At 42.2% G+C, this 13,463-nt stretch overlaps 1 protein-coding gene across 11 annotated transcripts in view; it reads left to right on the top strand.

The window, feature by feature from the left end:
* The window catches only part of HIVEP1 (human immunodeficiency virus type I enhancer binding protein 1), a 127,186-nt gene extending 114,172 nt beyond the window's left edge, over positions 1 to 13,014 (top strand). For 6 of the 11 annotated variants that reach the window (XM_027891650.1, XM_027891652.1, XM_027891649.1 and 3 more), the window contains 2 exons: positions 1,123 to 1,640; positions 4,102 to 5,277. In XM_027891650.1, coding sequence (XP_027747451.1) covers positions 1,123 to 1,640; positions 4,102 to 5,277 — 1,694 coding nt within the window. Of the gene's footprint in view, positions 1 to 1,122; positions 1,641 to 4,101; positions 5,854 to 5,884; positions 6,286 to 8,024; positions 8,160 to 12,492 lie in introns of those variants that run through there. The other 5 variants (XM_027891656.1, XM_027891654.1, XM_027891653.1 and 2 more) reach the window with 5 other exon arrangements.
* Positions 13,015 to 13,463: the final 449 nt, after the last annotated feature.

The raw sequence follows: 13,463 nt of genomic DNA, 5'->3' as shown, positions 1-13,463 counted from the left end.
AGGTACTTATTTTTGTTTTGGTAACAGCAGCCTAAAGTATAGGTAGTAAGTTTGACTTCTTTTAAGGGTCTGATTTTTTTCAGAATCGTTTATTTTGATGTTAAGTTGCTGTGTAGATTTCCCTAGAACAGGATCTCTGAGATTTTAACTAACCAGCCATCATGGCTTTTACAGAGCCAAATTATTTTTGTGCTGATATTTTTTTTGGACAGCTCAACAGACAGACCTTTAATCAAATACAAAATATTAGTTCATTCAAAGCATTTTGTCTTTTGTAAAATACGATCCCAGACAGTCTGGCTTGGAATCAGGTACAACAGATGGGATTCTCTGTCGCTTTACAAAGACAATTCTTTCTTTCCAAGTGATGATGCAAAAGAAGGTGAAAAGCTGCAGCAGAACTATATTTAATAGAGAAATTTACCACTATACAGCTGTTAAGCTTTAAGACTTGAAGTCAGGAGGGCTTCTTCATGTGAGCAAAGGTTCATGCATGCATAGGTAAATTTTGATCGGATTAGGGCTTTCTTGCCTCCTAGGACATCTTGGCTGATTTGTTCATAAACCTTTCAAAACATTAGCAAAGGGAAGAAATCTGGTAAGGTCTAATTTTGCTCTCTTTTGCTTGTTAACGAGACAGATTCCTGACTAACAGCCTCCAGTCTTTCTGTTTGCATCCTTCAAAAACCTTTGCAGCAGTGAGTCATATTAGGTACAAGGACACCCACCACCCTCTTATGAGTCAGAACCAGCTAGAGAATATCCCACTGCTAAGGTTGACAGACCAGCTTCATATATTGTCACTGGAAACCTAATGAACCAGGAATCTGCTCACTTTTCACCAAGCGGAAGAGTGAAGGGTGACTTTGATCAAATGGTTATAAATGGCTTAAAAGAAAACAGCCAAATCCAGAAGCTTGAAAACAATACAGTAGCAGAAGATGAAATATTATGTGGCTGTATAGTTAAATATGTATTGTGGAAAATTTTTGATGCAATGGGATGTGACTGAAAAATACATGTGCCATGTGCTTTTTTGGTGTTTCTAGTTTCTCTCTCCCTCCTCCTTCCCAATCAGTCCAGGACCTTCACTGTCTTACCTTCTAATTCCCACTTTTGCAGGTGAGAAGCAAAGAATTGGCTATGACCGGTCAGGATATGATGTGGAGGAGTCTGATGGCGGAGATGAAGACGAAAATGACAACGAAGATGACGATGAAGACAGCCAGGCTGAGTCAGTGCTATCCACAACCCCCTCGGTGACGGCCAGCCCCCAACATCACCCCTCTCGACACGGCCTGCAGGATGTTGCCAGCACCGATGAAGACATCAGACTTCCAGACTGTTTTGCTGGGGTTCATACGGACTCTATGGATGGTCTGCCAAAAGCGCTGCTGACGAAAATGACCGTCCTTAGCACTGTGCAGTCAGTTAGCAGGACCTCCAGGTCACCAGCAGACTTCACCCATCAGGAAGCACATGAGGATAAAGCCCAAGAGAGAGGAGCAGGTCTCCACAGTGCTAGCGTGGCACTGGCGGACATACCCCCTACATCCCCAGGTCGACAGATGTCTGTGGATTATCCCGATCCAGAAACAGCCTTGGGCCACTCCTTAATATCAACTGCAACTCTTACAAAGGTAGGAGTGCCTGACTCTGGGGAGAGAACGGGATTTTAAACCCTCTTTCTAAAGATCTTTTTAGAGATTTTTGAAAGATCAAAATAATGTTGGCCTTTCCCTTTATTCTTAGAGTTGTTGGGTGATGAGTCTTTCAGAAGAGTTGAAAGTAATCAAAGCACAAATGTGTAGGACTCCAGGAACAAGGATGTTGTATGAGCACCGCTTTTAAAATTCTTTGATTTGATTGTATTCTTCCTGAAAGGATTAATTGTAATATGGTCATTTCAGCTGATGTTTGGAGCTGGTAGATTGTATTACAAATAAGAAAGAAATAACAAATATGGCAAAAACTGTATGTTTTTCATTCCGCATGTGTCCACAATATGGAGAATAAACATATGTTGGTGGTTATGAAGTTTTCAGAGAAAAGTGGTAGAATTCAGAAGTCTTTTCACTGTGAAATATGATGATATAATAATTGGTGATTCCCAAGGGAAATTAATCTAGTCCCAAAGGTTTTTACCTTATCACTATAAAAAATTGTGCAATAGCTTATATCTCCTTCAAATATGCTTAATAGTAGAACTAGAAAGAGCACCAGATGTTCAAGGAAACATTATATAGAATCATGTCATCTAGGTTGGGAAAGACCCTTAAGATCATTGAGTCCAACCATAAACCTAACTTTGCATACAGTTATAGAAAAAACAGTAGCAGGAAATTTTCAAAAACATAAACAGTAAGTAAAAATTTAATTCTGCTTTAAGTACTTATTGACCTGTTTTTTTCTTTGGAAATCTGTACTACTGGATTTATTTTTTACAAAGTTTAAGATAGCTAACTGTTGGCAAGGAGAAACAGTAAAATTATTGCTGCATTGCATTGTTTGACACAGATTCATTTCTGCTTGTAAGAACTGTGAGTTCATGTGGCAGATGTAAATTGGAGCAAGTTTCTGGTGTGACAGAGAATAAAACAAAGTGGTCTCTGATCAGTGTATATACCTTTCAGAAAAGGGGTAGGGTCTTTAATTTGGATTTTGAGTTCCAGTTGTTGCCAATGGATACGAGAAAGACATTTGACTAAGTTTACTCTCATGTTAAGTAGAGCCACAGAAACCTCAAGTAAATATTCATACAATTAAAAATGTTGAAAGGTCTTAATTTAAGTAGCTCTAATAATTGTCTACATTAATATATTAAAATTTACCCAAAAACCCAAACAAACAAACAAAACCAAACAAACAAAACAAAACAAACAAAAAAAAAAAACCAGAAGGCATGTAAGTAATACAGGACAGCAGTTCCTTTCCCAGACCAAAAGAAGTGGCAGCCTTGTGTCTCTGATGGTTCATCTACAGTCTGTTCTTGTGGGTGTGGATCCCACTTCTTGCAATCAAGACGAGGAGCCAACACAGCTCTGGAAGGCTGCTGTATGTTCCTTTGAAAGTATCCATACCAGTTTATCAGGATTTATTGGGAGGTGTCAGTTCTGAGAAAGATGCTGGCTACTTTCTGACACCCGTCTTCCCATTTAGACTGGTTGTCACTGCATAGTCAGTTAATCATATTCTCCCTTAGCCAATACATTTCCTACCAGCAGTTTTCAAAGGCATTTCTGTTTGTTTTTCCATTTTGTGCCTGCTCTAGAGATCTCTGGAGAGATTGGTCAAAACTACAAAATTACTGTTCAGGACTATATAAGCTAAGTAAGGTTGCACCACTCTTGGTGTGTTATGAATATGCCTAAAACTAAAAGATAACTGTGACATTGCAATTGCATTTTAGGACTACTCGTTTTAGGAGGTTTTAGGAAATGAATTGCCAGCCTTGGTCAGTAAAAGGCTATACAAGAAGAAAAGGGATTATCAGACCAGGTGTGTGCACCAAATAAATCACAGCGAGCAGAGGCAGAAACAGGATATGGGTCCCACATCTCACTCCAACATCCACCTATCACCTCTGCCATGCAGGAGCTGTAGTTGTCATCCTTCTCTTGTAATTGCATATCTGCTGTCTGCCACATTAGAAGCATCTACAGACAAATGTGCCATGATGCTGCCTCTGCCTGCCAGAGGCTGTAATGCCTTCAGGAGAGGAACCCAGTGCATCAAAAATGCCAGCTTATGCTTATTTAACCTTCAGTTGTCAGGTGATTTCCACATAAAACAGTTCTCCAAAGACTTCTTGCTCCTTAAAAAACTTATAGAAAAGATTTTCAGCAATGTTTTTGAGTACTAGTGTTAGAGAGAAATTAAGCAGGCTAATTAGGAGAGGAAAATTCAATTAGTAGGTGAGGAAGAAGTTGGAAAAAGAAAGGAAGGAAATCAGTTCATTGTTCAAGTTGAGCAGCATATGCTATGAACCAGTTTGTTGTTTTTTCTTAAAAGGGGGTATGGGAAGCATTCCATCTGCCTTGTGTTTTCGTTTCACTGGAGTGGTGGCTGCTGCATTAACACGCCTGTGTTGTTCTCTCCCAGAGCGTGCCCTCCATCAGTTCCCCCTCCTCGCCGGCAGACCACAGCATGCAGGCGACAGCGCCATCACCCTACACCGAAATCCCCGAGGAGAAGCTGGCCGGGTGCCCGCAGCAGGCTGCCGAGCTGAGGGCTCCCCAGACTCACCTCTTCAGCCACCTCCCTCTGCACTCGCAGCGGCAAGACAAGGCTCCCTACGGCATGGTACCCGTCGGAGGCATCCAGGTGGTCCCCGCCGGCCTGGCCACCTACTCCACCTTCGTTCCCATCCAGGCTGGGCCGGTGCAGCTCACTATTCCAGCCGTTAGTGTGATTCACAGAACTACCAGCGCCCTTGGTGAGGCAGGCGGCGCGGCCGCTGGCACCACCGCAAATCCCGTGGGGGTCGCCGAGGTGAACAGTGTGGTGCCATGCATTCCCATCGGCCAGGTGAGCGTTCCGGGCATTCAGGGTCTCGGCACGCCCAACCTGCAGCCTCTGCCACCTCTGGGCATGGAGACAGTGAACATAGTAGGCCTGGCAAACACCAACATCGCCCCACAGATGCGCCCTTCAGGAATTACCCTCAACGCTGTGGGCCTCCAGGTGCTGACCGCTGGCACGGCCCCACAGGGCACCCCCAGCCCACAGGCACACATTCCCGGCCTGCAGATACTGAACATCGCCCTGCCGACCCTCATTCCCTCTGTCAGCCCCGCCAGCGCCGAGGGACATGGAGTGTCCGAGGCACCCACCACGGGCAGCAAACCCTGCGAGGTCCAGCTGGAGCCAGCTCCTGTTGGCTTCCCCGTGGCCGAGGTCGGCCAGCCCAGCCGAGATGCTTCTCCTCAGGTGGTGTCTGGTGGCCAGCAGTACGGTGGGAAGAGCCATCCTGAGCCCAGCCCACTGACCAATGTCGAGCAACCTGTTGGTTCAGGGAAAGCGGATCCTGAAAAGACTGACCTCGCGAACCCCACCAAGCCAAAGCGTGACCTCCCTTCCCAGCAGGTGAAGAGGGCCGCCCCGGCAGAGCCCCGCTCCAAGGTGAATCCCAACACATTAACCAAGTCCCCGGTCCACCGAACTGTCACCCCGGACAGACAGGTACACAGGCCAACCGCCCCGCCCCGGCGGCAAAACACGGTGCAGTTTAGCGATGGCAGCAGTGACGATGAGGATAGACTTGTAATAGCAACCTAGTTTTTGTTTTTCATTGTGTTTTTATTTTTAAGGGGGTTTTGGGTTTTTTTTATAACACTTACAGGTTTCTTTGAAAACCTTCCTTTCCTTAAAGCACATTTTTCTGACACAAACCCATTACTAATCTTCGTGCAATCATGAACTCTTGACCAATAATTGTTGTTCCTTGTCAGCTCCAGCCATTTTTGTACATGTTGTATAGACGATTGTGCCTTTTTGGAGTTTTATGTTTAGAAACCTGTACAGATTGTTGAATATATATATATAAAATATATATATATAAAATATGTATATTAAAACCAGGTAGTTGCTTGTGTTTAGTAAGTAAACATCCTATGTCAGATAAATAAAGAATTAAATTATATGTTGCACTGTTAAATGTAAATTTTTATGGCTGTGGGACAAAGTTTCTGTGTACAGATCTAGTATGTAAAACTCCATATTTATTGTATCCATATTAGTCTTGGAAAAGGGTCTGTCCATCTTTCTTGTGTAAGACGGTAGCTTTACACTTCAAAGAGAAATACAGTATCTGTGTTACAAAATATTACAGTAAAATTTTGTTTACTGACTTTACCATTGCTTATGTTGTGCCTTCTTGATGCAGCCCGGTAGTTGGAGAGGTGCCTGACTTGTTCCTTTCAGTACCCTTCCAGCTGCGTTCCGCTTGAAAGGATCTGGTGGTGGTGTATGCCCCTGTGGTTTCACCTACCGTGGCAGGGCGAGACAGAGAGGGAGAGAGAGAGAGAGAAAGAGAGACAGTATGCTCGTCAGGCTTGCTGGGAGACCAATCTTCTGTTTCAAAACATCCGGTGATGGCAGAATGGGGAGGGAGTCCTTCAGCTTTTTGTAGAGCGAGCACCCATCCACCCCATGTTTTTTCCTAGTTAAAATTTGAAGACTTCCCTGAGGGAAAATAGCAAAAGTGTCAAGATGAAATATTTTTTTATGTGTAATCTTGAACTATAAACCCACTTTTTTATGGACATTAAAATATTGTTGTTACACCAGAAAGGAATAATTCTTTGTGTGTTAATTGCAAAATCCACCATACAGTTGATGAAAATGCCACTGCTGTAATGACGATTTGGCATTACTGATTACCATCAGCATGTTACAAGACTGCTTTTCAGGTGATGTTCATTTACAGGTAGACAAAGCCATTTCCTCCATAAATTTGGCTTTGTCTTATTCATGCAGGGCAAAAAGAAGGGACTAGAGGTCTTACACATACAATTTATGTGCCATTATATCAACAAACCTATCATGGACGTACAAAAAACCATGGATGGATCCCAGAATAATGAAATTTAACAGAATTCTTCACTATTTTTGCACATAGTGAAAACAATGTAAAGTATACCATGTATACCACTACATTTTTGAGGTGTTCAACAACTGCAGGAGACACATCTCACAAGTTATAGGTCTAAACTTTCCTAGAAGTTTCAAGTTGACATTGGAGTTGGTTTCCTGCTGTATCCTTATATCACATTCTTACATAAGTTTATATAACAACTTTATCAACAAATTCCAGTAGAAAACTGGAAGATGTAAATTAAAAGCATGATCACCTTTATGGAAATAACAAGGATGATTGCATATAAAACAACTGGAAGAAAAGGGTAGGAAGCAAATCTGGAAAAAATATTGGGAGTGAACCTGAAAGTGAACTGGGCTTCATTGTTCACAGATTAACTCCCATACCCAGCTCAAAGAAGTAATTCATACCTTGTACTGCTCTTATTCAAGAACAGCACTGTCCTAGATCCATTTTTAACTTTACACCAGCTTTTGTACTGTACTCACGTTGTACTTGTTACATTATTCCATTACGGTGTGTTGTAAAACTGTAGGCGATGTTGAGTGAGCTTTATTAACTTTCAGAGAGAGCACTTCAGTGCCAGAAAATCATTTTTATTACTCATGATTATCAGCCAATTGTACTAATCTAGCAATTAGAAACACACATACTAGGAAGGAGAAATTACTCTCATTTCTGACTTGAATGTGGGTAAAATTCCTTACTGTTCAGAGCCTCGCTGAGGGCCCAAGCACCTGAACCACGAAGTACTCTGAACTCACATTGAACTTAATGAGAGTTAAGAGTGCTCGGCACCCCGCAGCATTGGACTTCAAATTCCTGTCTTATGTGCAACCACTGTGTAAAATGTCACTGTGCATTTGTATGTTCTTTCTATAAACATGTAGTAGTGATGTCAACGTGTCTTAAATCATTATCATTTATACCTATGTGAAACTACCTGAACCAGCCAAAGGTGAAAACAAAACACTGCTGTGTTACATGTGCTTTGAGAGCCTGAAGATTTTTATACTAGAATCAAGTGATGGTTTGTAGTTAATGAACTCGGGAGATTTTGCATCTCTGAAATGGACACTTACACTTAGCAGTAAACTAGAACTATGCTAATTAATTTGAGCATATTTGTCTACAGCGTGACTAAAAAAAAAATATGACTGAATCAGATTTACAACAAAGTAAAACTATCTCCAAAATTTTGAATGTCATCACAAGTTATTACCATTTTTCTGAGTTTTTTAAGGCAGCAGTAGGTAAGAAATTGCTGTTCCACATACCCTGAAGTCTGATTTTATTAAACTCAAGAGATTTACTGTATACATATCTTAAATATTTACTTGACTAGCAATTTGTGATGTGCTCATTTTCTACTCAGGATTAATTACAGGAAGTCACTAATGTAACAAAATTCAGCCTGGTGAACCAGGTGATCTGCATCTGTATTTTCTGTTCTAGGTGTTTTGAAGACATCAAGGTCAAGAGGTGAAAGCAGTAGCTTGAAGAGTAAAAATGACATGACAACAGATATGTCATAAAGAGGAATGTTAAGACGTGCCATTTGGTAAGTTAATAGCAGGACAATAGAGGAAAAGGACCAAGAGAATAGGTACTGATTCAGCTACGGCCCAGAAGTTGGTAGTTGCATCTGGAGATGTAGAGGTGCAGATTGAGAGGTCTGGGGACAGATACTGAATCATCACACTTAGCCAGGCAAAGCAGACAAGCCGTATTTGAAGTAGTATCTGGAGTCATTAGTGATAGAGCATTCCCCTTGCCACAAGAATTCTTCTGTGCAAAGCAGTAGCAAGCATCTCAGATATCTGCCAGTGCAGGATTAGGCAGCTCTTCAGATGGTGTGAATTATCACAGCTGAATTGGAGTAAATATCACCGGGGCTCTTTACTCAGCCATCAATTTTTAACAGCTCTGTCAGACGTCCTCTGGCAAATCCAGCACAACTGTTTAAACATTAGAAGGCCAAAACAAGTGTTGCTCCTCAGTGTACCCAGGCACAGTCTGGCATCTTCACACAACCTCTTCCCATCAGGAGAGCGCAAGCAGGTGCTAGCTAAAGGCTGGGTACAAACACAGCTACAGTACAGACATGGCACAGTCAGCTTCTGCGAGAGCCATGCAGATGCTTCCCTGTGATCTGCCAAAAGCCCTCACTAGAAAAAGAAACAACCAGTGGCCTGTAGTTCTTGTCTTTCAACTCAGACCTCACTTGATTTCTCATTGCAATACACAATGCCTGCTGGTGATGTGGGTACCTGATTTTGAAGGTAGCATGTCCATACAATATTAATGGATTTGGACTATGAACTCTATTAAAAGTGTCTATGTTTCCCCTTTGGGCTTTAATAAGCTACAGCATGACCTACTTGTCACTTCTTAGGACAAAAACTAAACCAGAGACAGATGCTTTTGATATAACCGGCATCAGATCTTTTGGCCTGTAGCATTACATCCCCAAACACAACTCCACACTCCTGGACCACGGCTGGAATAAAGCAAACTCGGCTACGTTCAGAGGCGCCCTGCCCTGCCCTGCATTGATTACTGCTGTTGTTCACACCTTTGCTCCTTTCCTTTCTCAAGTACTTTGCTGAGCTTCATGTTGCCATAAATTATGCCCTGAGGCTACAGCAGCCCACAGTTGGTCCATATCACCAGTCCCCTGCCAGAAAGTCTGACAGCAGTGTTTTGCATACAAACAAATTCAAGTGCCCATCACATGCCTTTAGTCTCAGACAACCTACTTAGTTGTGGCCCACAGTGTGGCCCACCTCAAAGCCGAGGAGATATACCGTAAAACAGAGACATACCATGCTTTACACTTGGCTAAATTTATTTATTTAAACAGATTTATCTTGCTTTGAGTTTACTGACATGTATGTTAAACAGAACATAACATTAATTTGTCACTCTACATTTTATTCCAAAAGTCTTTCTTTTTTTTTGCAAAATAATCCTCACTAAGGCTTTATAAACACTATAGTTTAAAGGTGTAAACTGCCCTTCAGACAAGTTTTTAACATGGGGACAGTTTCATCACAACAGAAAAAAAAAACCCCTCAGTTTTAGCATGAGTGACTTGCCAAAAGCCATGGAAACCACACAATTCACAAGTAAGATTGCTCCCTCAAGGTAGTCTTCAACTGTTTTAGCCGATAGGCCCCTGTTTCTGTTGCTTTTGAGAGGTCCTCTGAGATCAATATGACCATCTCATAGCAGGGAATCCTTTCCTTGCTTTCATGGTTAATAATACGAATAATAGGTATCACCGTCTTGGGTGACTTGTGATCAGTGTCTAGCTGTGGATGTCAAATTATAAATTACTTAAAATAACATGGCTAGAATTGTCTTCCCAAATCTTAGGGAAATGTCCTTTCCTTGTAAGGAGCCTCAGCACACACAGATGGCCTTATTTTGTTAAGTGTACATAAAATACCAAAGATTTACACCGCATAGAAACCATTTATGTCTTATATCTTTGAAGATGAGGCCACTGTCTTAGGTCTAGACTTTGGATTGTGAATTCTGTAACTGATTTAGGATGAAAATAAACTACTTTAAAGTACTTCAAAATGATTATTAGGTAATTTTATGTGAAGTGACTGTGGGTGGATGACCAAACAGCAGCGAGGATATAACAATGTGCAATCCATTGAATGGATGTTCATGTTTTGTTCCAGAAATGCTGAATCCAAAAAAAAAAAAAAATCTTTATGGCAAAGGCGTTGTTGCCATTATGTTTGTCCATCCACTTCTCCCCTCTATACTGGCCTGACTAGTCAAAGTGTTACGAGGTGACTGGTGATTTTCAGATATTCCATGAGATCTAAGGAAACCATGCTAGCTGAAAGATGGCAAGGCTTTACATTCCTACAGTTCAGTCATGGAAACAAAACTTGGAGTTCTAAGATGAGTCAATTAGCTAGGCATGCTTAGTTTTCTTTGGTAATAGTAGGCTTGTTTTTCCCAATAAGGTCAAATGTTAAGGCTTGTTTGGTTTTGTGGCTGTACTCTTTAGTGTATTTGAAATCCATTACCACGCATGAGGCATTTGTGCTGGAAACAGGCCAACCGAAGGCTGTTTGTAAAGCAGAATGCCCCTAGCATTTCCTCTTTTTGTTAAATTAAGGCAGTTACAACATCCCTTCGGGCTTCAGAAGTTCCATTTGCAGGTCATTCAGGTCTAAGGTGCTTTGGTGTTGGTACCTAAATACCTTACCGTTGGATTCCTCCTGAGAAGCAAAGCATTTGACATAGGTGACAGCTAGATCTCCTATACAACAGCTCTCTAATAAAATCACTGACTGCTAGGAGTTGTTCCCCACACCCCGTCAGCTCCCTGCTCCAGATGCAGACATGCAAGCGAGTTCACAGCCCTTGCTTGCACGGAACTCGTTCCCATCGCAGCGACAGCAGCCCCACCTTCTTGAGGGTGTTTCCCCGGGGTGCCTACAGGAGCTGGAAGGAGCCATCCTTGGACGAGAATGTGCAGCGAGGGACCCAGCACGAAGGGAGTATCACTGTGAACATCCACTCACCTCCCTGGAGCAGAGGGCCACAGAGCATCTGTAAGGATTTTACTCAGTGTCAGGCCTTGTGCAGGTGTGGATTTTGAAAAAGGAGTTAGGCGTCATTATTGCAGGGGTGTTGGAATAGATAACCTTCAAAAGTTTAACTCAAACGTGATTCTGTGAACAGGACCTACCCAGACCTGAAGCAGCTAAGTGGAAAGCCATCAATCTGGAGACTTAACCCTTTCCATCCCTTATGATCAAGGCATATCAAGTCAAACGAAGGCACCGTTTGACAGAAATTTTTGACAAATCAGGAGGAATTTTGACACGAAGCCAAAATTCCCTGTTTGAACAGAAAATTACTATAGTTCCTGTTCCTGCTAATGCTCAAAAATTCCCCAGCCTGAGCTGCTGCCTATCTGGCACCCAGCTCTTCTCCACAGGATTAAGCAATAAAGCACTTCACTTCAGGAACACTGTGTCCAGAGAGATCATACCCCTTATACAATGCAGTCACAAGGTCTTAATTCTGAACACAAGAGCGTGAGGAGAAGGAGATGGTGATGGCCACTTCTTACACCCTCAGCCACCAATACTGCAGTGATGGCACCCTCTGCCACTCCGTCCATGAGGTGCAAGGACAGGTACAGTCACCATCCTCTCATGGGAGGCTGAAGGGCACTAATGCTGCACCAGCTCCCTCCTCATCGGCCAGGGACTACATAGCAAGGGAGGTGGGCACCTTCGTTTGGTTACACCTCTCTCCCAGGAGGCTGCTCCAAGCCCCTGTGCTCTAGCCAGACCAGCTGCAGGCACTTGCAGGCAGAAGTGAGGCCATGAGAGAAGAAAGACAGAAAGAAAGACAGAAAGAAAGACAGGCAGACAGGCAGGCAGGCAGGCAGGCAGGAAGGAAGGAAGGAAGGAAGGAAGGAAGGAAGGAAAGAAGGAAAGAAGGAAAGAAGGAAAGAAAGGAAAGAAGGAAAGAAAGGAAAGAAGGAAAGAAAGGAAAGAAAGAAACCAAGCTGCAAGACAGAGCAAGCCGGGGAGAGCACTGTGTTGTAGCCAGGCTGTTAGGTTGTCTGGGCACAGGAAGGCAGCTCTTGTATTTCAGACCTGTTACCCAATGTTAGGTGTGTCCCTGGTTTGCAAAAACAGTTTAGGTGCCAGAACAGAGGCAAATGTTGAAACAGCGCCTCTTTGCAAAACAGAAGTCATGTTTTCATCTGGACACAAGACAGTTTAGCTTCAACAAAATATCAAGTGGGTGGTTCAGAAACCATTTTTGACATTTAGAGGTTTAAATTTTGTTTCTCTCTTTGTTTATTCCCATACATATAATCACCCATGACTCTTTCTTATTTACAGTGTTTCAGAGCAAGAGCTCACACAGCTAATGCTGATTAATTCTGCTGGACTGGGTAACTGGCTCCCCTGTGGATATCCTGTTTTCCTGTGAATCACCATTCCTTTTTGAGACATTCTCCAACTCAGATTAAAGATCCAGAATGTGTTAGATATGAAGACGTCAGACAGCTCAAACAGATTAGAAAAGACATACACAAAGAAATGCATCCCAGTTGTTCCCTCCTGTCCTGCTGAAAACTGGCACGGTGAATACAATTCTAAGCAGTTTTTATAAAAGTCTAAAGAGAAAAGGAAGAAAAAAAGAGAGAGACTTTGGAAACATAGTTTACCCCGAGACTTCTACAAATTGCCCTTTCTAGGTATTTGCACTTTTGTACTTACCTAGTTCTCCCTTGCAGTTGGAAACTCCTCAGGCTAGATCCTCATCTGATGGAAACTGACATCCGTAAGCTTCAGCAAGAGCTGCAGTAACTGCATCAGCAGAGGACTTGGTACTTTCTGTTTAATTATTGAGCCTTGCCTGCAAACACACAAATTAAAGGAACATGAAAACCTGTTGTCTGTTTTTTTCAAGTTTATGTAGTCTGTTGTGTCCTCTGTGGTTTTATTCGATTTTTCATTTAGCCATGTGAACAACTGAAAAGATCCTGTAGCAGTGAAATGCCAAAACCTAAGGTCGTGAGGTCAAACTAGATTATCTTAATAGTCTCTTCTCCCCTTGCAATTTTTGAACACAGGTTTTATCTGATAAGGGGGTTAAAGTCTTGATTTCAGTACCTTTTGATCTTGAAGATTGCACAAATAATTAGTCTTTTAAGATTCTGCACTTCTTTTAAAATAGAATTTTAAACTCTCCTTTTAATGGATGCCTTTTAATCCTTATGTTTAAGAATAAGACCCATGCTTGATCTAAGACAACATACAATGTGTTTGGACAGTCAGAGAGACCATTTTTATGGGGGTGTTTGAAC

Source organism: Empidonax traillii, unplaced genomic scaffold, assembly GCF_003031625.1.
Source record: "Empidonax traillii isolate 1590-97213 ecotype Southwest subspecies unplaced genomic scaffold, ASM303162v1 scaffold324:size701061, whole genome shotgun sequence".
Taxonomy (NCBI): Eukaryota; Metazoa; Chordata; class Aves; order Passeriformes; family Tyrannidae; genus Empidonax; species Empidonax traillii.
This window is presented reverse-complemented; position numbering and strand designations above follow the sequence as displayed.